Consider the following 26,560-nt stretch of genomic DNA (forward strand, 5'->3'; position numbering starts at 1 on the left):
GAAATGCAAATTTCGATCGCCGATCGAAGGAGCAATTCGGCTCCTTCTTCATGTCTACGTATGTCGGAATGGAATAAAAAATCGTAGATTTCTTTCGATCTATAATAACCGATTACTTTCCTTCAGTTCGACTTAATGGAAGCTTCAACATAATTTTATATAAATTAATGATACTCAATGTCTTCATCAATTTCAAAGTAAATTATAAAAATCACAGAAGGTCCGAATATACGAAAAATTGAAATTGTGATTTAGACAAGGCTCCAAAATTCTCCGATGTTGACTTACATTCTCGCGAATAACAGTCCGTACGACGCGATATTCGCGACTATAACGATCGTTTAACCACAATGACGAATATCATACATGACGCGTAACTGTCTATAAAAGAAAACGAGGAAAAAAAGGGTGAAATTATGAATGTGTGACAACTCACAGTGACAACGACCACGAACTACGGTATTGAACAACGGCGTCAACGGTCGTTCAATTCCCTACAACTATCAGCTTTAGAATTCGTATGCTTTACTTGTTCTTACCGTACTATCAATTACTCTTTATTGTAGTATTCTCGCGTGTTTTTTTTCACCTTTCTCGTTACAAAATACAATATTTCTTATTCTCGGGACGAGGTGCGTCGGCGACGCGAATTTACTCGTTGTGCATCCTCCTCTTCGCGAGGAGGATCGCGGAGAAGTTGCAGGAAACGATGACAAATAATTGCACACGCGTGAATAAATATATTTACACAGCTTATCGATAAAGGGAAAATAAACGAGAAGCGCTGACCGAGAGAATCAAATGTGTTTGAAGATACGAAGCGTTCGTAGAAACATTATTTATGGAAGTATAGTAATCGATAATATCGAGAAGAGAGATTATGTCATATATAGTTGATTAAATATAATATTTAAGAGATAGAGAAGAAAGTTTCTCACATATAGTTGAGTGAAGAAATAATTGCTCCGCGCTACCGACGCGCCATCGGTTCGTCCATCGCTCTTAAATATATGTAATATATATAATATATATATATATATATATAATATATATAATATATATATAATATATATATGCACATATATATATATAATATATATATATATATAATATATATAATATATATATAATATATATATGCACATATATATATATAATATATATATATATATAATATATATAATATATATATAATATATATATGCACATATATATATATAATATATATATATATATATATAATATATATAATATATATATAATATATATATGCACATATATATATATAATATATATATATATATATATATTATAATATATATATAATATATATATGCATATATATATATATATATATATATATATCATATAAACGCGGATTAGGTTTCTAAAATTATTAACTGGTTATATATTTCAAGTTACCTTAAGTCTGTGTACGACGAGCTACCTACGCGGTGATTACCTAATTAACTCGCGTAATGAGAGCGGTTTACGACTCGCATTACAATACAAAACGCGCGTATACGCTTGCGAAACGCGGCGAAGAATCGTTCACGCATACGGATTGAATATATTTATAATATACCGCGTTACGCAATGCGTATATTACTATTGCAGTATTTTTTATTCGCCCGCTGCGCGTCGCGAAGCTCTTGCAAGCTCAAGTGTCAGTAAATGTACCGCATTGCGCGGCAACAAAGTACGGAATTACTCGGAGGAACATCTCGTTCGGTATAAAAAATGTGTGTTCTACGTTTAAAGAAGAGAAATGCTCGCTATATATCGGCGCTACTTTTCCTCCACGCGTAAACTGCTGTGCGTAAAATGCTGCTGCGATACAGCCGCGATATATACCATATTACAGTTAAAAGCCGGTCGTATAATTCCGGTTGACCAGTTTTCAATATTGGCTGCGTCTCTGTCGCGTTCTAGATTATAAATTTATAACGTACGGATTGAAAAAAGACATTAATTAATCTCGTGTTTTAATTCAGCTGAGCCCTACTCAAACGATACTTGACGCTTGCTCGCGCGCGTTTAGGCGAACGCTGGCGAAGATTCCGGTTCTCGCTCTTTCGTTCTTGAGACATTAAAATTACTTACAGTTTTATATCGTAAAGTCCGTCTGATGTGTGTTATGGTTTACCCGATTAAGTAGTGGCAGCTTCGTATTACTTGAGCAGACTATGTAGGTTTATGTAGGTCACCTGGCGAATCTCGCGCCGGTCAACGCGTCCTTAATATTTGGGAGACATCGAGTGCAGTTTTGTTCCAGAGACGATGTCCTTCTTCTTCTTTCTCGAGAAGCAACGAATTCTCGTCCTTCTATCCACGAAACTGTCTTTCCGAAGTCGATGACTTTTTATCTCATCCTTTCAGTTTTTTCTTCTCTTAAAGAGGAACATAGCCTTCCATTCATCGTCAAAATCACCGGTCATATACTTCCGGTTCATTCTTTGTAAGATCGGAGCCCTTTGCCGTAATTTCATCGTTGAGAATAAGGAAGTGGAGCTTGCGGACTCTCCTAAGATTAGGACGGGGGGGAGGGGTCCGTGCTTCTGATCCTTAATCTTTCTCTACGGTGCAGGGCTCGGGCATGGACTACTGGGGCGGACACTTGACCACCGTCGTGGTCGCGAACTCGCTAAACTTCTTGTCGATGGGCACCCGATCGTCGTACAGGGTGGGTGCTTGCAAGATGATGCCCGCGGTGCCCACCAAGACCGCCAGGGTGAAAATCCAAAGAAACAGCCGATCCAGCACCATTGCCACGTACTTCCAGTCCTCTTTTACCTGCAAAGAGCAAATTGATCATGGTAATAAATATTACTGTTGTCTAACAATAATTAATTAAAAATATTTTGAGATCATAGATTTAATAATTCAAATACAATATATTTTTCTTTCTATACGATTTTATAAAACTAGAACAACACAAGCACGCTACGCGCGTGCCATTCCTCGATTTTATATAACAAAGAAAGATATTTTTATATAAAGCTTGTTTAAACTTGATTAATATTTTTTGACAAAAATCAGCTGATAACTGTCAAAAAATATTAATCGAGTTTAAAGCGTTAATTTGCTAATTAAATTATAAAATAAAAATATGTAATATAAATTAAAATAATAATGTTATAAATATAATGTTATAATACTTTAAACTCGAATAATATTTTTGACAGAAATCAACTGATTAAAACGTTAATTTATTAATTAAATTTTAAAATAATATAATATATGTAGAAAAAATATAAAATCATAATATGTTTTAAATAAAATGTTATAGTTTAAACTCGATTAATATTTTTTGACAGTTATCAGCTGATTTCTGTCAAAAAATATTAATCACGGACAAAGTATATATTATAAGTATATGTATATTATAATATATTATATTATTGACAACATATTATTATAATTAAAATAATAATACTTTGTAAGTAATATAATATGTTATAATTTATTCGCGATTAATATTTTTTGACAGAAATCAGCTGATAACTGTCAAAAATATTAATCAAGTTTAAAGTATTATAACATATTATTTAACACAATGCGAATCGAGATCGCGGATAAGCGACAACAATGTTAATATCTTAAAGAATATTATTAAGAGAAACGCACATATAGATATAAAAAAAGAAAAAAAATTATTAATAAGCCCGATTTTTTATATATTTCTCATTTATTTATTTTTATTTTTTTATTAGCGTTTTATTTATTTCCTTATTTATTTCAAAGGATTTATACCTTAGTCGAATCTTCGAGCATTTTGGTGTGCTCGGCGATGAAACGCACGCAAATACAAGATCTGTGTACTTCTGGTGGGCAACGAGAGTGCGAGAAGGCAGGCGGGCTTTGGTGTGCCGGGCTTTTAACTTCCTCTATGCCTGCATCTCCGGAAACCGAGAGATCCTCGCACTCGGTGTGCAAAGGTAAAGGAGGACCGTGAATTAAGCAGCTACCTCCAAACCTTGCACCGTCTGTAAGACTGAAGCGAATAAAGGGCGAATAATATTGTTGATATTATTCGCTCCCATGGATGCACATATTTTTCCCAGTATTGTGCAGTAATTTTATTCAATATATTATAAAGAAAATAATATCTTATAATTAAATTTTAGTTTAAATTTATGATTAAAAAAATGATTCGTACGAAAATTTATTCAGTAAAAAATTATCTCAAGTTTAGTGTAATTGCATAATTTAATTATATAATTTATTGTAATTATCCTAAATTTGTAATTATAATTCTTTATAAATATATGTCAATAATAGCTTGAAAAGTGTCTGTAGAACAAAATATCAAGTTCAAAGAGAGGTAATTACGAAGCGTTTCGTATTATCATAAATACCTGGAAGGCGAGAGGTCTTCCTTTGATGGAGGACGGCTGTGGAATCTTTTGGGTGTGAGGTGCTCCTCGCTGTCTTCCTGAGTCGTCGGATGGTAAGGGTAATAACAGGTCTTCTCCTTTCCCCTGACGGTCCTCATTAGTACTCTACCGGAAGTGAACCTGTAAACACACACAATCGGACGCGGAGAATTTTAATGCAGGTTTCGTATGTTCTAGAATGCAGCGCGGCTAGAATGACTGACTGAGAGTGGATTATTGTTGAGACCAGAACGGAAGACAAACTTGAGTGCGCCAAGTATGTATAACATTATTATATCTCGAATATAAAACGATATAACATTATTGTTACGAAGTAATCTTTGCGTAACAAAACTCTTAACTATTGATTTTTATCGCTGGTATAAAAGATACTTTAGAAGCAATGATTTTACTTTTATTTGCGGCTTTTTTTGATCAGGTTAAAGTCAACTTGTTCTTCGCGAAAATGTGACATTTTTTTTCTAAACATTTATAATTTTCAATATTAATATTCTATATTCTATCAATTGATGAATAATTCTAACATTAAATATTTTTTAAAATAATTAAGATAAAAGCAAAACAAATTATTTTTCAACAATCTTCAATTTTAAGTTCTTTAAAGTAATTGAATAAAATACATTAAAATGGCAAATTTATTCATATCTCTAAACAATAAATATGAGTTCTCCGATTATATTTGATACCTGTTAGGTTCAAACTTATATTGAGGCCTTCTCATGACCAGAAGTCGCGGAAGAATGTGTATAAAAACCCTTTTCACCCAGGGTGCCATTTTGTGCGTCTGTGGTGAACGGAAGTGAACGTTGAGAACGACCACCGTAACGCATATACTGAAAAATATAAAGAGAGAAATAATTCAGACATTATAAATGTATAGAAAATAAATATTAGTAAGTGTATTATTAAAAAATTAGAGTTAGCATATTTATATATTATATTATTACAAGTTATTTTGTTATTTATAATACAAGTATGTTATTTATAATATAAGCAACATTTTTTTAAATAGTACGTGGGCTAAAAAGTATTGATCACGTAGAGAGAGAGAGAGTTTTAGTAAAAAAATTTATTGCATATACCATAATGTAAATTACTATAACTTCAAATTCAAAATTAACACATTTTGCATAGTAATATAATCAGAAACCGACTGCAAATTTTAATAGAAATTCTAATTAAATTTTTAGTAAGCACTGCTTCATTACAGTGGAGATTTTAATCCGCGGTAAGCCAGAAAAGAAATCTTCCTATGCACGGTATACATGATAGATTCGTACCATGTGCAATTATAAACGTATAAGTTCTGATACAATGGCTTTGTTATCTTAATAGGAATTGCTAATTTTCGCTGAAACAAATATCATTTTTGAAGAAATAACGCATTGCGTTTTATATGATGTATATACTGTTATACAAAAGTCAAGTATGTTTTTACTTTTAATATGGATTTCCAAGATGCCAGAACTTTGAAAAAAATGTTTGATTCATTCGCGAGCTTATCTTGTCGAACGAAGGCAAATTGCTGTAAGGTATCATCAGAATTGGCATCGGAGGTAGAACGGAATGTAAATCTCACGGAGTCATTCATAACGCAGATCCGTTCGACGATGGGGAAATCTGGCCGGTTGGTTGGGTAAAGGACAGACCGCGATTTAAATTGGATCCACTTCCTTTGACACGACTTGGAACCATTTATCGATTCGGGCTACGCTGCCGCAGCGACGCGGGTCCTCGATCTTCGCGTTCGCTTTTTATCATTCTTGGCGAGCTCGCGCATTAGTCATTCCCGGGCAAAATGCGCCATAATGTTCGCGTATTAGACATCCTCGAAGTCATCTTCGCTCTAAATGTGTAATCCTATACGCTAGGTACGTGACAAGAAAGATATTTCCGCTAAAGCACCGGAACTGATAAGTTCAAGATAAACTTTATTTAATAAAAACTATTTGATTAAATATTTAATGAGAGATAGTTAGAGAGAGAACAGTAATTAATTTACTGTAACAGTAATTGTTAAATTAGATTTAACATTTTAATATAAATTATTATTTAAATGCTACATATTTCTTATGTTTTATAACAAGAAAGTCTTTATATTTTATATAAAGCATTAATTTGATTATTATATTATTTATCTTTTCAAATAAAAATATTGCATTAATTTTAGTGTATCGTATATTAAACAAATGAAAGAAGAAGAAGAAATAATAAATTTTCTTTTTGTAATGAAAATAGAGACTTTGCAGAGATAAACGCAATATGCAATTGTGAAAATAAATAAATGCTACGCGTGGAATTTTTTGCACCCTTGCCAGCGGAAATTTATAATGATGTCAAACCAAGAAAAACGAGACGATCCCTTTGAAATTTTGATGAAAAGAAGGATTTGACGCTATACAGGATATGGTAGAGATTGCACTTTATCTCAACTATAAATTTCTTTGTAAACTTGCAATTCAATTTCTTTGTCTCAATTTTTTAAAAAATTTGATTAAACGCATCTCTTTCTTTTTGCGACTTTTAAATTGTCTATGCATTGTAATGACAACATTTTAAGATTCTAAGGCTCTGCCCGTTCAAAATTAAACAATTAAAAAATAATTTATTTTTTATTCGTGCAAAATTCCTTTCGTTAGTGTAACATTCCGTATTCTTTAAGTCATCAATCAACTTGGTAGCTTAAGAGCTATCAATATCTCGATATCAAACCGGCATTTTTTTTTTCAATTTATTTTCAATGTCCGGAATCACGAGAAATGCACAGCATCCGAGCGAGACGCTGTATGTTTCAAGATTTGGCTCCATGGGTGGCTGGTGCCCACCCTTGGCGAACGCTGCTACTGATTAATGTGTTACACCTACTGCATCCTTGCAGCGTCCAAAGCTATTAGGAGATTTCCACACACACACACACACACACACACACACACATGTACGCATACACATACATTTATACATATACGGGAAGACACGCTTCCACTCAAACAACAGCCCGCATGCTGTCGGCCCAATTCGCCAATTTGCTGACTCCCTCGTCTTCAAGGAGACTCATCGCTTCTCTCTTCGTTGCCCAAGTAGATCATCGATTTGCTCGGCATGCGTCTTAAGGCATGAGGTTATATCGCCCTGTGGAAACACGTTCAACATCCTCCACGTCGATAATGGTTAATACTCGAGACTCCCTTTCAAGTTTCAAATCGGTGAGCTTCAAAAACGTTTCAGTGTCACTCTTCCGTGCGCTTAATTTTATTTTTATTTGTTCATTTTAGAATGTGTATAAAAGTAATTTTCTTTAAAAAAAAAAAAGATATTTAATGCGCGAGAGGATTAATTCTCTCTGTGAAGCTTATAAAAAATAATAATAAAATATTTTTTATTCTCTAAGATTTTCAATTCTTCAATTCAAGATTCATATTCTTAATTAAGAAAAATGTTTATAATTCGTGTAACAGGGCGCATAGAAATTTCTGCAAAAGCTGCATCGTTGAAAGAGACTTTTTGCTTTTCTCAATGCGCATTCATAAAATCGGAATCTTTCTTAATGAAGAAGGTCGAAAATCTTTTCTTGAAAATAATAATTTACGACGGCCGTCGCACATTGTTACGCTTAACCGGTTCTTATTCCTTTTCTTTCTTTGTGATTTTCCTTTATTTTTCAATGAAGACCAAATCCGCCCCAAAGATAAGTAATCTTCATCTCGCGCTCATCGTGGCTCGACTTGGCCGCGTAATCCAGAGAAATATTGCAAATTTGAGAACTATCGGGGAGTAAAAAGCCTTTCGCTGTTCCAAGGCACTCGTGGACGTGGAATGAATCGTGAAATCACAGGACGATCCACTACTTCTCTACCGATTTTTCCGAGAAAAGGACCATTAGGTCCTCGGATGCTCGTAGTCTATTGCTCGCATTTGCCAGTGTATATCTAACAATAAGAAGAAGAAGAAGAAGAAATATGTTCCTCCACTCGAGTAACGTGTATTATGCGAGCTAACGCGTTTTTTCCCTACGTGACACATCGTTTAAAAGCAATCATTTACGTTTGCCATTTGGTTAAAAATATCCCTCTCGGGTTAAAATGCTGATATTGAAGAGTTTTGACAATAAGGGAGAGCATACCTTAAAGAAGACGTATCACTTTTTATTATACGTTGCCTTTAAAGATTTAAATGGTCACCTGCTTCATGCATAGAGCTCTTTTCCAGCAAAGAAAATAATGATGCGTGATTTTTCGAAGAAAACGCTTTCGATCCTCGGCTATGAATCGGCCGTGTCACGCCCGAGAAACGACGTCGTACAAATTTCCAAGTTGCTTCATCATCGTCGACCATCAGTTACGAAGAAAAGAATGTTACATGGAATGGTAGCAAGGGTCCGGAAAAGCTTTATAAAAAATGTAGAGGAAGGGAGGGATATAAAGGAGATGCGCAAGAGACGCAAAGGTTTAGGAAAATGGATGCGGCAGAAAAAGTGTAACGGTAGAAAGCGACGACAATAATTACAATACATCAAAATTATCGTATCATTATTTATTCTTGCGTTATATATGTTCCCATCAATAATAACAAGATGAGATAAAAAGCAGACAAAATAAAAAAAGAATTATTTCTTTGAAAGAAGCTGTATATTCTCGGAGAAACAACGAACGGAAATGTGTTAGACCGTAGAAGTTATAATAGGCTCCAAAGCCAGGTCGAGCTAAACAGGAAATAACCTACATCCGAATGATGCATTACACTGATACGCTGTCGCGTTTTCTTCGTTCTCTGAAACTCCTCGCTCTTTCGGCGAATCGAAATATTTCTTCCAGGACCGTCCTCGCGGGCTTGACCTACTTCGCGATTTCACGTACGTACCCCGTTTTGCGACCGTTCATCTTCGGGGCGGCAACCGCATGAATCCTAATCACGTTCGAAAAAAGTCGTTCACGTATCTCGAGCACGTAGACCGGCGAGTGACCGGAAGAGAGGAACTCTATGGCGTCTCGCCTGATCGAACTGCAACGAGTGAGTTTTCCATGGCCCGTAACCGTGAGATGACTCTCAACAAAGTTTCCGCAGGAAGAAAAGAAGGAGAAGAAGATAGATAAGTTGTCGCGCATACTTTGTTTTTTCTTCACTAGTTAACTTTGTTATATCCCCGCCGGAAGATGCGAAAGAGCGATTAAAGTTACCGCTTATCGGGGGTGAGCACCTTGAGACTCATGGTGCACTTTGTAAACTATAATATATTGTTCGTTGTGTGTTAATGCAAGAAAAAGATGATCTTTTAAAACTTCCTGTCATAGATATATTGCGATATTAATACAGTAGGTGTATGTACAATATATATAATAATATTATATACATATAAAATGATTCGTATAGTTTCTGCAGAAATAATTAATATTTTTAACATTATATATTAACTTGCACTGCTATAATATATGTATATTTATAATAATATCAAAGATAATTAGAGTGTACATCACGAAGATTACATTAGAGATTAGAAGAGAATTTATAAAAATTATACATTTATAATGTTTATATAAATCTATCAAAGTGAAAATAACTTTCTAACACATCGCTGTAGCAGTCTCATTTAAACTGCACATTTAACATTTGAATTAAACTAAAGTTCCCAAGTGCGGCTTCTTATTAGCGGTATAAGCGTGATCTATACAAAAGTTTAATTAATGTTTCGAAACATGCACAAGAGAAAGAGAGAGAAAATGCTGTCCGTTTGAATCGAATGATTACATCGCGAAACTACGGTGAACCGAATTCTATTTCTGGATAGAATCTCAACCAGCAATGTAAGGAGTGCCCGTGTTTGCTGATGCTCGCGTATCCGCTGTTATCCGCCGGCAAATATTGAATTCGCAAATGAAACGTAAACGTATTAATTCGGGTTAATGCATTCCGGTTGGTGTGGTCCCGAGGACTTTAGCGAAATTATTTATCGACCGCAACATCGTTGGAAATTGCAACGTGCCTCAGAGTTACAACGGAATTCATTATATCGTATATATGCACAATTGAGCATGTGAAAGATAGTGCGAATTTCCACGAAGATTCCTTAATCATTTAATCGTGTGTCTTACTAATTATAAACTGTTTATATGTATGCTTTATTATTTTATATTATTATGCACGTGTGCATACACACGCGTAATTTCTTTACGTGTGTATACAATGATAATTATTTTATAAACATGTCTTATTAAATTATTAAAGAATTGTTTAATGTAATAATTTAATAAAATTTTATTGAATTAATTTAATTTAATAAATTTTATTAAATTAATTTAATTAAATAAAATAGTTATTTTATAAACATGTCTTATTATAACTTATTAAAGAATATTGTTTTCAATATACTTCTCGGGAATAGAAAAATCTGAATATATTGAAATATAAAATATGTAATTTGAAGAATCTGCTGTTCAAAGACAGTTAGGGGACTCGCAATTTTGATGCACTCTGTATAACAAAATCGCGGAGAAGACTCACGTTTCAAGGATCGCAAAAGTTCGCAACATTTCCCTCTCGCCGTTTAATGCGCCGATCGGCGTCGTAATGGGCCCCGCGGCCAGGGTCCGAGTTCCAAACTTGTTTAAAGTTCAGATACAGTCCTATCAGTAACGCGAGCACGTAGAAACTTTCCCGCTTCCTTTCTTTTTGTCCCCTTTTCCCGTCGCATTGTCTACGAGTCTACGTCGTTCGACCGAGGAATGTATCGACTTCCCTTTCATCCCCTTCGCGTACTCATGTGTACGGCGTTTCTTCTTCCATTTTTCGCATCGACGGCGGCTGAGTTCCGACTTGTTCGGAATATTTTTCCACGCCGGACTCGGATCATATTGGACGCCGCTGGGCAATAACGTTTTTCAAGCCGGTCTCTCAAGCGAGGTAATAAATCCCATACGATCGCCATTGAATATTTAATAACGTGTCCTAGTGGTAACGTGTTCAAACTCGTTATTGCGATGTCGATAAAGATCGCATAATCCTATTTAATACGATGCTCATATAAAAAAAGCGCGTTCCCATATAAATTGATGTACCGTTCGATCACAAAATTTTATACGATATATAATATGGTATATATGTTAAAGGCAGAACATATTTCGATCGTTAATCATCAGCAGAAAAATTATACTTTATTAATCGTTTATAGTTAATAAAGAATTTGTGTATGTGAAAGGAAATCTGTATCAGAAAGAAAATGTATCTCTTTTAACATTGAGATACATCTTTCTTGTAAATGTGAGTTCTAGAATTAGAGGAACATTAATAGTCACAAAAATTTAGTTGCACAGAATCCATTTCGTTAATGAATGTAGCGTGCTGTAGGATCTGTGTAACTATTGCTATTCATTCGCATTTATCATAAATCTTCTTGTCACAAACCAGTATCGAGAAGATGCTTCGTCGTTTCACTCAATCACTGTAACTGGCGTCTGAGAAGAACGATGGTTATTCGGAGAGAGGAGAGCGTACCATCTTTTATTCTTTATCTTTTTGCTCTATCAATCCGCACCCGAATTTAACCCCTTGTGAATCGATCGTCCATTAGATTGCAAAGAAATTTTGCATGCGAATATATATGTTCTTCCAATTTCCATCGGCAGATATTTTTACATTTCTTCGGGAACTTTAGCTGAGTATGATATTTCGGCATAGAATATTATTAATAATTTTTTAATTTTTATAATGTTGAAAAATATTTTCATTTTTCGATATTGCTAACAATTTATTCCCAAGTAAAATTTCCAAACCAAATATTCAAACAGTTTATATTCAATTTTCCTAAATCATTTTTCTGTGTCGTTTGTAAATTATATTTAATATATATATAATTTATTAATTAATGTACATTTTTGTCTTTTTTCTCTTAAGATCTAGACATTAGCACAGTCTCTTTTTATGCTTGAACGCTTTTCGTCAGTGAGTGTCATTTTTAAGATCCTTGAAAGTGAATCGACATTTGCGCCTCTTCGCCTTTCCGTCGTATTTTGACATAAAGACGCTGTCGCACGAACGAAACTTTTAATAGAGAGGCTGACACGAGCTGGGACATCGTTGCCGTTTACAAGCGTGACAAGTCGAAGAGAGCGGCACTCAAGGCGATGAAATTTACTTAGCAAGAGTAACGACATCACTGTCCACTCGGAAAAGGTACTCGACGAACAGAGATGCAAGATTCAAAAGCGGCGAACGGGAGCGAAAGGTATTAGAGAATAGAACGAAATACGTAAAAGAGAAAGGAATCTGAATATAGATTGTGCATTCGGTTCCAATTCATAGCGATGATATACGTGAACAAACGTTTATCTAACATAATTAAAACGAAATATTTGAAATAAGTTGTGAATAGCTTGAATTAAAAAAAAATACTCGTGTTATCAAATAAATTTAAAGTAATAGATAAATACATGATAAAAGAAAATTTTTCGCGCAGTTTATTTCGTTACTGTTATCTCACATATTGTCATCATCTTTTTCATGCAATCTGCTATTTTAAGATTTTAATATTATTTAAATTCTCTCTCTTTCTCTTCTCACTGAGTATAGAAGAAATTATATTTTGCATCTATTAATAGATCAAGCAATAATATATCACATTACAAAATTAATCATATCGAAATAGGTACATCATACAAAATCTCTTTCACCTCTTTTAATATGTATGACTTTATCACGTTGGAGATTTCATAAAATAACAACGATATATGATACTCATGTATGAAACAAGGGAATAATTTACAAAAGAATCCCAGAGGAAAAGCTCCTATATATAAAAAAAACTCATCAAATATGCATTTGCGAGAGTTGATGGTCCATCCACGCTAAAGTGAGCGAGCAGTTTAACAAATTCATTACGCGAAATAAATTTTGTTGATAAATCTCACTGTTTACTTTAATCGCGTATAAAGTGACGTTAATATCCTCATGCTCGTAAATTTTTCGCGCATATTTAGCACTCGTTATCGCGCGCGTTAGCGAAAACAAGTTTGCGCCTTCTATTTTCAGAATATCCCTAAAGATACCTTTCAAGTCGACATCATTCGCGTTAAAATATCGAGATCATGTATCGATTTTTCAGGAGACGATCTGTCGTAATCGCGTGAACGGGAATGCAACGCCGGTATATCGGGATGCATTTTCCATCGCGGCTGTAAACTCCGACGAGTTACGCGATTTTATCTCGGGGTTTCCATTTACGAACGTCCATTTGCATCTCACACACGCTCTATAAAGAGCGCAAGCACATATCACATTGCTATCAATTAGAAAGTTTTATCAACGCTTTAGCATAGCATTTCGCAAGCAATATTTTGCAAATTACCCTACGAATGAAATCGTCAAGCTGAAATGTAATTATGTTAATCCTCTCGAGATATATTCCTTCTTATTATTCTAAATTTATAAGAGGATCGTTATTTATAACAATTATTAAAAATATTAATTGCAATTTTTTACGTTATTCTTGACATAATTTCAATTATTAAAAAATTGATACTAATAAGATGTTTCCTTTTCTGTCCACTCAATGTGTTTCCTGAAATTAAAACTGAAATTAGATGATTCTGGCTATTTCATATAAGTGTTAATGTTATCTCAGTAAGACAAATCAAGTAGAAGACACAAGAGCGCAAAGCGACAGAACTCAGTTAATTTGCCAGACTAATGCCATTATTGCCCACTTGGGTGAGTGGAAAAGCCCCGTGTAAGGCGAGACAAGTGATAACTCACGCGAGTCGTCGACCCTAAGGCGGCGGGTCTCCATGGTATTAATATTTGCGCGAATGTCTTAACATGATGAATTAGCGAGATCCAGTCGAGCTACGCTTAGATAGCACATATGTGCACTTTGACTATTTTTAATGTTATAACTACTTATTCTTACATGATAATATGTTGTATTACGAGATACATTTAAAAATATATACATATATATATTTTTTTATAAAACTTTCTATATGTTTTAATCAATTGTCTATAGTGATATTTCTATACACTTTAAATACCTTTAAAAAGTACATAAAATGTTTATATACTAATAATTTAGTAAAATTATACACTGAATATATTTCTAACGTTATTAAAAATTACAGAGTGGCTCAAGTTTCAGTATCAAAGTTGTCAATAATTTCATCAAAAAGCTTTAATAAACTTTTGCTTTTTGAGTTTAAGGAATAACTCAAAGCTTTTTTTCTATGTTTTCTCAATTGTTGCATTCAGCAAATGCCTCGTTTCTCTCTTAAATTGCCAATCTATTTATGTTACAAGCCAAATAAAATTTGTAAATTGTTTTACATGAATTTTATATATAAAATATGAATTTTTATCGAATTATTAAAATAATTATTTATTTATTATTTATTAAATGTTTAAGTATTAACGAGTATTTAAAAGATTATTCACGCATTGCGTTAGTAAGTCATTTGATCTATTACTTTTAATAAAAAATATTTACTAATTTATATTAATTATATTAATGACCTATATATATATCACATTAAGAGACAATGCATATACAAGTGATAAAACAAAATACTAAAATATCAGTTAGTTTTTATCACAAAGATTTGCAAAAACTTTATGAATTCAAAGAGAGGCGCGACAGTAAGCATTTATTCTAAGCGAACTTTCTTAAGTAATAAAATGTGCTTTTTCAGTTCCTTTGCGACGAAGCACTCACATAATTTTCATCGAGTTCTGTATTAAGAAGAGAGAGAGAGAGAGAGAAAGCAGGAGAAAATTTAATGGCTCGGTGATTCAAAGGGCTTCTGCAACTCAGGGCGAGACTTTCTCTTAATCTTTGTTTATACAGTTGCGACGTTGATTTCCACTATATTAACTGCAGATCATAAGTGCCCGATGAATAAATGCAACAAAAATTTATTTCGTTTCTTATATATATATTATACCAGAATTATATCGCTTTTTCAGCTTTAGATGTTTTAATCTTTTCAGCAATAGTTTGAGTCTTACATTTAGGTTTATTATTTCTCGAAACTCATGAGAAACAAAATACCATCTGAATATTCTTCACTACTACGTATTGTAGTATAAAGAATGACAATCCTTTTTAAAATATAAAGCAATTTTTTAAATATGCGCTCACGTAAAAAAGTTAACTCGTACAACCCTCGCAATAAACGATTCAATTTGAATATTAAGTTATTTTATTTTTTTTATTCTTTCGATATAGCGTGGTAGCGAGTCGGAATACATATATTGTGGAAGTACAATTTCGTGTGCAGAGTGCGCAGTCGCGCGTTTCAGAAAACTCGTATCTCACGTACTAACACAGTGACGTTTCTCCATGCGCGGCACGGTGGGATCATCCCTTACGAGTTTCGCTTATCGCGAAAAGGATTGCCGTGTCCTCTTGCGCCCGACGATGGGACGCGAAGGGGTAGTACCAGTCAACCGCAATCCGAGATAAACCTCGATAGCGGGATGCGCACGTAAGGATTTGTAACCACCTATATATGTATAGCTGCACTCTGCACGGATTTTCGGCGCTATCACTCGCTCCGAGCACCCAAAGAACTTACTCGATAGCGGGACGAATTGCCGGCAAGTTTCTCCGAAAAGCAAAATCCGGCAACGATCCAAGAGCTTAGCTATTGTTACATCTTATAAAGGATATTTGAGCTCGCATGATTAAATAAAACAATCCGATGATTGTGCGATAATAAAATTGATATTCTTAAATATCGACTTAAATATGTACAAGTTATAGTTTGATATCTTTTTAATAATTATTGAAAAAAATTCACTTTATAATTGTATATTAAAAATTAGTTATATCGCTGTGAAAAATCGGTGTATTGTTTTCTATATCAGATTATTTAAATTGTATAGTATAAGTATATATATATATATATATATATATATATATATACAATATATAATGTATACATGTTATATAAAGTATATATGTATACGTAACGTTCAGAGCATTATATTTTAGTTAACATAAAATAGATTCCCAAATACAATATATCTTCTCTTCATTTGTTTCTCTTCGATCCGTGAAATCAGCAAATATTCTGCCTTATTTGGAACAGTGAACATGAATTGAAGTAGGACATTAGTTCTATAGATATGTAGTAATCCCAAAAATGACGCGCGAATAAAAAGCGCTTTAAATCATAAATGCGTTACACGTTGAAAAAAAACATTTCTGCCACTCATTTCTTTTCAAATTATTTTCCAACTCGTCTGTACTAAAAATTGTTCACTCGCTTGGGTAGCAATTTAGATCGAAAGTAACTGGCGCTAGTAACATCTTTATGTTTGACGAGGACGGAGAAACAAAAGTGATGTTCAGAGAGTTCAGTTTAATTTCTTCCACTATCTCGGTACTTGCAATATTTCTCCACTTATCTTTCACTATTTATCCATTAGTGCACAGGGCAATTTTATATAGAATGTTTTAAAATAAAGATGTTTAAAAGCGAACCTATCTTTAGATTATATCAAATTATTATTTTAAATAAAAAAAAAATAAATAAATAAAAGCTGTAAATTATTTAATTATTAGATATAAATTAGTTAATTATTTGCGGTAATTTAACTTGCCGACATTAAACACTTTTATACTTTAAATTAAAATAAAACCCTCTTGTAAAATCGATTTTAGAATACAAATTCGATCTTCATCGATAACTTTCTAGGTTTCAAAAACATTATTTTTTTATAATTTCTTTAACATTAAATATTTTATCTCATCTTTAAAGCCTATTTAAAGTTAACAAAATAAAATTTTATTAATTGACAAAAATTTTTAATTCTTGCTTCAAAGAATAATTTGATATCTCGATATCGACAGAACTGTCATTTTCAATTTAAAGCGTTTCTCATTGGTTTCGATATCTCTCGTAATGCGTTTTACTTTTGTATGCAAAGGTTGCAGAGCCTTCGAATTCGACACGTTGATGCAACTCGCATTAAGATCAGTGATGCATGGGATTTTGATGGATATCCGGGAGAGCAAGTAGGACGCTTCTAGCATCGTTGCGTGTCGCCAGGGATTTATGCCAATCTTTTGGATCCGGCATTGTCTTGTGTGTGTGTATGTGTGTATGACGTTAGAGGAATATAAATGTTATTAGCATCAAGTTTTCTGTTCGTTTCGCAATAAACCCTCTCGCATTGCAAAAAATACATTTTTCACAATGCATCCAAATATTACATTACACAGAATATTGTATACACATGACATTCTGCTCGAATATACACACTGAAAGAATTTTCTCTTAGAATTTACCCTAAAAATCATTGTAATTGTGGGATAATATCGTATGGAAAAAATTTTATGAAAATTTTTCTGATTAATATTTACTAAATTGCATAGTAAAATTAATCAAACATATTTGATATTTTATTGTAATAGATATTATTATTTTTATTGTGATAAATATTAATCAGAGAAATTCTCATAAAATTCTTTCTATATTGTCCCACGATTACCATAATTTTTAGGGTAAATTCTAAGAGAAAATTCTCATAGGCTTGGAAAAAATGTTTGAAAAATTCTCTAGATGGAAAAATTTCGATCTAATTTCAAGGGAACAGCGTTATAAGTCCACTTTCCGACAATTCTGTGACATCTCGTGTATATCGCCACTTGAGCCATTATGTCAATTTCAGATGTCTCCACTTTGTCCGTACGACTGTAGAAAATATGACAATTTGCGCTCGTGCAAAATCCTCTTTGACGCGAATATATAACTTCCGAGAGGCAAAATGCTCGCTCGAATAAGCGCTAAAGGCAATCCTGCCAATTCAGCCATAAGAAATAATGTTGAGACATAATAATGAAACGCAGAATGTAGAAAAGTTTTCGCTTGACGTTCACAATGAGATTGTAAAGTTCAATTTTACGAGCTTTAAAGCTTTAAGCCCGATCGGATGTAATTATATAGCCTCAATACGAGATCGCAGTTATTTTCCGACCGTTGCGCAGCTTCAGCGCTGTTCTCATTTTTTTCATCCAGTTCCCTTTTTCCTCCATTTCTGTGTGTAAATTAAATTCGATTATTATTCGGCGCCTCCGCGAGGAATCCTCCCGTATATCATTTTCGTGTGCGAAAAATGGCTCTGTAGGATAAGACACGAAGTCAGATAATGGCACGCGCGAGAAATTCCTTATTCGCGAAGTTATTTAACGATAAGATTGGCTTCCGTTTTTAAAGGATTATGAGAAACGCGGTCGGGCATCAATTAGAAACGTTTGATTAATCTTATGAGAGAATTTACGGCATTATAAAAAAGTAAGTAGAATTAATGTTCACGTCTGGAATTTTTCTCCGTAGTATAATTGTAATCTTCTCTTCTCTTTTTTTTTTTCGTTTCTAAATTACATTGCACGCTTATCGTAGTATCTGCAAGTCCAGTTTTTAATCTAAATCTTTAATCTGCATTCGCAATCATAATTAAACATTCGCGTTTCAAAAGATTCTTATATTTATGAAGATAACTAGATATACATTTAAATGTGTATAATAAGATCGCAGGAAGTTTCAAAAAAGATCCGTACGTGAATAGAGAGACGTGATTTTAAATTAGTTCATTTGATTAGTAAAATAATAATTATTTCAATGGATACAATAGTATTTAAAAATGTCTCTTTATTTATATCTCCAAGAAACTTGGGCGATTTGATTAGAAAATTCCCAGTATAAAAAGTAGCTCGGTTCGCTATACTCTATTGTGAGCTCCTGAGGGATAATCTTTCTTGTCAGGAATAATAGGATGATATTTATATGTTGTCATCTTGCAACTTATAACTTACTTGATAAATGTTACTTAATTTTTCATTAATGTTATAATTATGAATAAGTGTATGACGTTTCACTCTCTCTTTTTCTCTTCGAGATTCTATTCTCGACTGACTAATGTATTTCAAATAACGTCACTTTTAAATATGCATGTACAGCGAGCATAAAAGAGGATGTAATAATGATTTTAACGTTCTTCAAGGCAAGTTCCATTAAGCATATCCCTTTTCCGATTTTGGGCGCGGATGCATGACGCGATCGGTGCACTTAGGTGAACCGGTATCTCGATTCGGAAATCGTGCCACACTCAAATTGGATTTTGTTCCCGCAGGAGCAGCCGAGGTTCGCGGTCTGCGAACGGAAATCTCCCAGCGCTACCTCCGCCTTGCGCGACTACCGGCTGGAATTTCCAATTTAGCTGTCCGGAATAAGCAACCATATTTAGAACGGATCTTGCATTAAATCGGGAGTGCACCTTGCGAGGCGAAACGGAGCGGCATCGATTTCCGGCTTGGAGAACATCGCGCGTTTATCGGGGATCGCTATTATCGCTTTTAATTTTTGTAACGAGAGGAATCCCTAGAGAGAGAGAGAGAGAGAAAGAGCTCCTGATATTTGATGTGAGTTTCTTGAAGAGACATCAAACACAATCGTCTGCTAATGTCGATGTTACAACGCGCAGAGTTCAAATCCCCGTGACATACCAATCGATATTTCCATATTTCCGTAAAAATTTCATTCCGGAGATAGATTCCGGACATGTTCAATTTACGATAGAAGTATTTTCTGCAACTGCTTCCGATAATTCCGGCTACGAGGGCTTAACTTCGCGATGACGAATGTATCGCGACGGCTTGCGAATCCACAGAGCCATGTCAGATTCGTATAGCAGAGAGAGAGAGTTCTTTCTACCCTTCCATCAAAACTTCACGCTTTACGACTAGCGAAACGAGTTTTTCTCGGAAGTGCTGATATTGCGGGCGTTCTTTATATGAGACACAATCATCGCAGACAATAGCGAAGTCTCGGTTCTGCTCTTCACTTGAGCGTACTTATTCTTCTACTTCTTCTTTTTCTTTTTTCGCTTTCCCCTCTTCCTTTGCCCGATTGGCTCTCGCACTCCGACTTCGGTTTACGAGGATCAATGAGAAATGCTGTATTTACGAGATCGGCATATCTTTATGGAAGATAGATGAAAGTCTCGGTAGGGATAGTTTCGTAAAGTTTTCTCTTGAATCGAAAATCGTCCAGAACTTCTCGACGAAATTTTTATAAACGTCGATGCGGGGATATAAATAAAATTTTACGAACGAATTCCGAAAATATATATTTGTTTCCGTCTCATAATTTACGCCATCTTCTGGAACGTATTACGTAACTGCGCGAGATGGAGAACGACTTGCGTCCAATTAAAGCGTCTGGGTCGACTTAACATCCGTCATATTTTTTTTCTTTTTTTTATTCCACGAATAAGAAATTGCGACGAAACCTCGCCGGACTTGTTAATAACGAGCGAGAGCGAACAGGAAAGCGACGAAATCGTTATAATTTGCTTTACGACAACTTGCTGTCAGTTCTAAAATTTTGGGTCGGGATATAGGGACCATGCGGGTTTGGACCGGGTCCAGGACGACTAGCGATCGTCGCCTTTTCTTTCCGCTCCATAAAGCGAATGTCGCGCTTTGCCGCTTTTGTCGAAATCGTGGTCCTCACACATGCGACCCCTAGATCTTCCATTATCGCTGTTCCATGATTTCCCGTCTATTTCGAAATCGTTCTTTCTCTGCTCGCACGATTGCTTTAGTAGACAACATAGATGATTCTCAGAAAATTTTAAATTTGATTAATTTCAGAGACAAGCGGTATATAATCTTTTGAAAACATATTAAACATCAATTAACAGCGCAATTTTTAAGTTGAGTATTTTTCTAGTTCTTCTCCTAGCTTTTTTAAATATTTTATTTGACTCTTGATTCGATCGATTCCATATCTTTTATGATAAATTATCCAATGCAATATTGGATTTCCTGAAGAATTCCTATATTGTATGAATAAATTTCTACATTGTAATTTTAGAAGCATATGAGGGTCTAATGAAAGCGTATAATAATTGCAGAATTCTTTAATGTATAAAGAACGAAAAAAAAAAAGCGGAAACACCGCACAGACTTATCGTCGCATAGCACAGGCATAGTCCGTTTTTCATCATTTTGCTCTTTAATCCTGTCTCTTTAGCTGAGTTGGTTCGAAAAAGCAGAACCGAGAACATACCATGCCGTGGTGGCACGTAAAAATAGCGAGGTAGATAGACCGGCTCGTTAGTTAAATGTCGCCGCTACGAAGCCGGCAAATGCCGTCATTAATATTGAAACGAGGTCCCTTTGAAAAGGGATGCATGTGCGCTCCAAGCACTTTCAAAAGGGTGTGAATACACACATTCTTCAAATTGATGTGCCGAAATGTCAATGACCGATTGACCGATATATACGCCAAGTAGTCGGAAATAACGAAAGTAGTATAGAAAAATAAGATTTGCTTATCTACCTGTGTGTATCGAAAATCTTCGATTTATTATTTCGTAAATTATATAATAATGAATTAAATGTAATGTTTAAACATATTTATTTTCGATAAATTATAGTTTACCTGTCTTTTCGGAGATGATAATTAATGATAGTCAAATAAGTGATCCAAGAAATTGAATGGATTTCGAATCAATAAATCGATCGAATAAAATCAAATTCTCTAAAAAGCTAAAAGAACTAGAAAAGTGTATCGCGTACCTATATTCCGCAAAATAAAATCTGCAGAAGAGTTAAAGATTAAAATATTTGAAACATATTGTGTGCATATGTTTAATCTCTCTTCTATATAAAATTATATAGAAGAATATTTTTAATAGAAAATACGTACACAATGATATAATTATTTAAAAATGAGATATATGTTAAGATTCAAATTATTTTTATAATCACGAGCGCTTTCGTGAGGATATGAAAGTTGTTCGCAGTAAACGTTGATCCGTACTACTTTCCGATTATACGAAATCCGATTAATAAATCCGCGAATCTAATTATCGTTAATATCATTGGCAGCGGATCATCATCACCGTCAAAGACAAACATCAACTCGACATATTAGTCGACGATAAGTTCGGGAATTAGTTTCATACTTGTTTAGACTCCGGACGATTATAGCGTAACTTTATAAGTAAAAATACTACACTCTCTGTCGGAGTCATGTATGCTTCGCTTAATTACATACACACAAGCACAAGATCCTCATTAAAATTCAGAATTTCAAGAGAATTGCAGAATTTAACCGAATTAATTCGCGGCATGTTCCATACATATATCAAAACAATTAGAAAAGTTTTTAGATCTTGGTTATATTTAAATAATATTTCAGTAATACATATAATTATACTACTGTGTTAATTATAAACTATATTAGATCATATTTTATCATGCAAATATCATTGATTGAGTTTTCTTGCCATAAAACATATTTTGTGTACATGTTTAATTAATATAAAATTATAAAAAAAAAATATTTTTAATAGAAAACACATACACAATAATATACAATATATAATTATTTAGAAATGAGAAATATGTAAAGACTCATTGTCAGATTATTTTCATAATCTCGAGCGCTTTCGTGAGAATATCAAGATTGGTAGCATAAGCGTTGATCTACACTACTTTCGATTATATGAAATTCGATTAATAAATCCATAAATACTAAAATTCTTTGTTTATTGTACGCAGTTAATAATATATAATATATATATATATATGCACATATAATTGTAATGTTTTAATTAAAAATATAAATCCATTTTTATTATTTGAAAATTTACTGCTCGTTATAAATAAAAAAAAATTAAAATATATTAACTCATATATTAATATTTATCGTGTATACTGTCATCTTAAGAAACAATTGTCTTCATGATAAGATTATTTTCATAATCTCGAGCGCTTTCGTGAGAATATCAAGATTGGTAGCATAAGCGTTGATCTATACTACTTTCGATTATACGAAATTCGATTAATAAATCCATAAATGCTAAAATTCTTTGTTTATTGTACGCAGTTAATAATATATAATATATATATGCACATATAATTGTAATGTTTTAATTAAAAATATAAATCCATTTTTATTATTTGAAAATTTATTGCTCGTTATATATAAAAAAAAATTAAAATATATTAATTCATATATTAATATTTATCGTGTATACTGTCATCTTAAGAAACAATTGTCTTCATGATAAGTCAATTCACTTAGACATTCGCTCGACGCAATGAGATAGCATGTATGTTTCGTTTATGCGATAACCTAGATTCGAAAACAAAAAGCTTCTGTTTGTCTGCACAATATCGCAATGCCGGATCTTCATTATCCGACGGATTTCGGGCACCTCGGGTTTTTGGTTAACGCGGCAGGAAATGAAGGAACATACGAGAAAATCATGTTATACAATGGAAAATGCAAAATATATATCTTTGATCAGTTTGTTATTGATTATTACGATCTCAATATAAAGAATTATTACTGCACATGTATTCATAGCTTTAAAGCTAAAATAATAAATTATTAAATAATAAAATAATTAAATTATCGTAAAAGAAAGATTAACTAATAATTAAAATAATAAAATAATAAAATAATAATTAAAATAATAAAGATTTTAAGAAATTTACAAACTTTTGCATAATCCAATATTAATTTCAAATATATCGGATTAAAATAAATTTATATGTGAGATGTGTGTGTGTGTGTGTGTGAAGATATTTTGTCGATTGTATTTTTAATATTTCTAGCATAATTATTAATGCGCTTTAAAATATTAATTTTACATATATATTTTAATATTTTATTAAATATATTACACATTGAACAATAAATTTGTAATTGATAAAAAGAGAGACCATCTCGCTCATTGCATTAAATCGCATTAAAATATTTACAAAGCACTGAATAAAATCTCGTATGTTACACGATATCTGATGCTATTAATGGTACCTATTTGCTTATTCAATTTTATTCCCTTATCATTAACATACGTAATAAATAAATAATTAATTATTTGTACAAAATACTTCTCGTGTAATGACAAGAGAAAAATAGATAAATACTAAAAAATATATAAAAATAGATACATAAATAGGTAGATAAATAAATGGCTAGATAAATAGCTAAATAAATAGATAGATAAATGTCCATGCATATGTATGTGCTGTTTTTCAGTCAAGTTATACTTGATATTAATTAATTATTTCATTGGCTGACAATTATTATTATGAATATAATACGCGAATCAATATTGTAAATAAATGTAGAAGCACATATAATATTTTATTATTTTTAGAAGTTTAGTATTTAAATCGAATTTTGCTTCTTTTTAATCAGACATTAATATGTTAATGCATATAACTGAATAATATTAATTCAATTAATGCTTCTCGAATAAAGTTACAGATATGCTATCGTGCATTATTTAACATTCGTAAAAATCACAAAATTGCAAAACGAGGAATTGTATTTCGATTATAACTGGATTTGTCGATTGGCAACAGAATGTTGAAGCAGATTGTATAAAGATGAGCAGCGTTATGCTTTTATGTTTTCATTGATAGTTCTTCGACAAATTTTAAATTTATCGTGCAATTTATTATTTTTCAAAATTACAATTAAATACAATTTGTCCATGTAAGGTGACAATTTAATTTGCTAAATTTTTTCAGCATAGTGAGATTTCTGTCTTTATAGAATACAGAACTCTTTCTTTCTTTTTCAGGAAAAAAGGGACAGATTAAAGTTCAGATTAATTAAGAGAGTACCGAGGCAGATTATTAGCAACAGATTGTGGCGCAGAGTGTCGTCAGCGAAAATGAGAATATACCCCTTGTCAAAATGAAAGCGTACACGAGCGAGAAAATTCGCTAACGACGATTTTATTCGGCGACAAATATCATCATAATATAATTTAGATTTTTTTTCACGTGGCATAAATTTTAAATTAATTTAATTTAATTTTTTTCGAAGTTAGTATAGTATATATATGCTTCTGGTTTCTCTTGATCTCTACTGAAATGTAGAATGTATATCAATTAGAGAATTGTTAACTTTAAACGTGACAGTATATTTTTTTATAAGATCTTTCTTTTCTTTTTTCTCTCTTTTGTTTTTTACTATTATGATTTAAAATTGTTACAGAAAAAATTCTTCTTAAAGAAAAAAAAAAGTATATTAAAAATAAAAATCTTAAACACTTCTTACATTTTCATTTCAACATTTTACTTTTCTCAATCACGTCATTCATCGGAAAAATCTCATTTTCGTCGATATTTTTGGTAAAATCATATTAATGGGAAACGTGCCTCTGTGTGTGTCATCAGAAATGTATGTGCTTGGGATAAGTTTCGAGGTCATAAAGTAAATCGAGGGTGCTTGTTATTTGTTACTCATCTCATCACGCCTATTTCCGGGTAATTCGAAATCTTGAGATTGACATGCACATCGAACACGCACAGATGCGTGTCATATATATGGACGGGTCAAATAAAAGTAAGATGATGGTGAAATAGAGACTATGTGAGAAAAATTAAAACTTTGTTTCAATAAATATGGATTCAAAAATGCTGTATTTCAAATTATCGCAGACATGCGTTCAGATAAAAAAATGTGTCAAGATTTCATAGATTGAACAATGTTGACATTGTGCACCAAATTTCTAATGTATTTTTCACAATGTATAATAATAATTGTTTCTTTTACATCCCATGTGTTTGTTACAATTTCGAAGCAAAGCAGTTATAAACCCATATTTACATATAATTTATTTTTTATTTTTCCTCATAAAATATGTCATCGAAATATGAATAGAAAAAACGAAAATATTAAATTATTTGATAATAAATAATAAAACAAAACTTCATATATAAATATATAACTTTATATATAAATAATAAAATAAAACTTTATATATTTTGAATCGCATCTCCTAAACAGCATCTTTCTAATCGTAATTCGCACCTTTAGAGATCGACACTGTAACCGACACTCTCTATCACAGGTGAGGATTTGAGAAGTGCACGGTTTAGCGTTAAATGTTTCACGTTGAGGAGAAATGGAACGCATTGTGGAGAGCAAACAGCTGCGGACGATGCTTCTACGAGTTGTTACGAGAATTAGCGTCCATTTTCGAGAGAGCGAACACGAGAAAACGCGTTTCCAACTCTCGTTGTCATTTTTCCGTTTTTTATTAGTAAACACGAGTGTCGTCGTATCGTCTTTTTAGATCTTCCTCACGGGGGCTATATTAATTGCTACGAAAGCGTTGCTGTCGTAAATACGGACTGATAAATC

At 32.9% G+C, this 26,560-nt stretch overlaps 1 protein-coding gene across 4 annotated transcripts in view; it reads right to left on the reverse strand.

Annotated features, from left to right (window-relative positions):
• Positions 1 to 1,377: 1,377 nt before the first annotated feature.
• Nachralpha4 (nicotinic acetylcholine receptor alpha4) overlaps positions 1,378 to 26,560 on the reverse strand; it is a 155,573-nt gene continuing 130,390 nt past the window's right edge. For all 4 annotated transcript variants that reach the window (XM_083036121.1, XM_083036120.1, XM_083036122.1 and 1 more), the window contains 4 exons: positions 5,084 to 5,230; positions 4,359 to 4,517; positions 3,754 to 3,994; positions 1,378 to 2,793 (listed from right to left, as the gene is read on the reverse strand). In XM_083036121.1, the coding sequence (XP_082892247.1) occupies positions 2,602 to 2,793; positions 3,754 to 3,994; positions 4,359 to 4,517; positions 5,084 to 5,230 (739 nt within the window). In that variant the 3' untranslated portion in view covers positions 1,378 to 2,601. The remainder of the gene's footprint in view (positions 2,794 to 3,753; positions 3,995 to 4,358; positions 4,518 to 5,083; positions 5,231 to 26,560) is intronic.

This window comes from Prenolepis imparis, unplaced genomic scaffold, assembly GCF_030444845.1.
Source record: "Prenolepis imparis isolate NDT839.2.m4 unplaced genomic scaffold, iyPreImpa1.0 SCAF_4, whole genome shotgun sequence".
Lineage (NCBI taxonomy): Eukaryota > Metazoa > Arthropoda > Insecta > Hymenoptera > Formicidae > Prenolepis > Prenolepis imparis.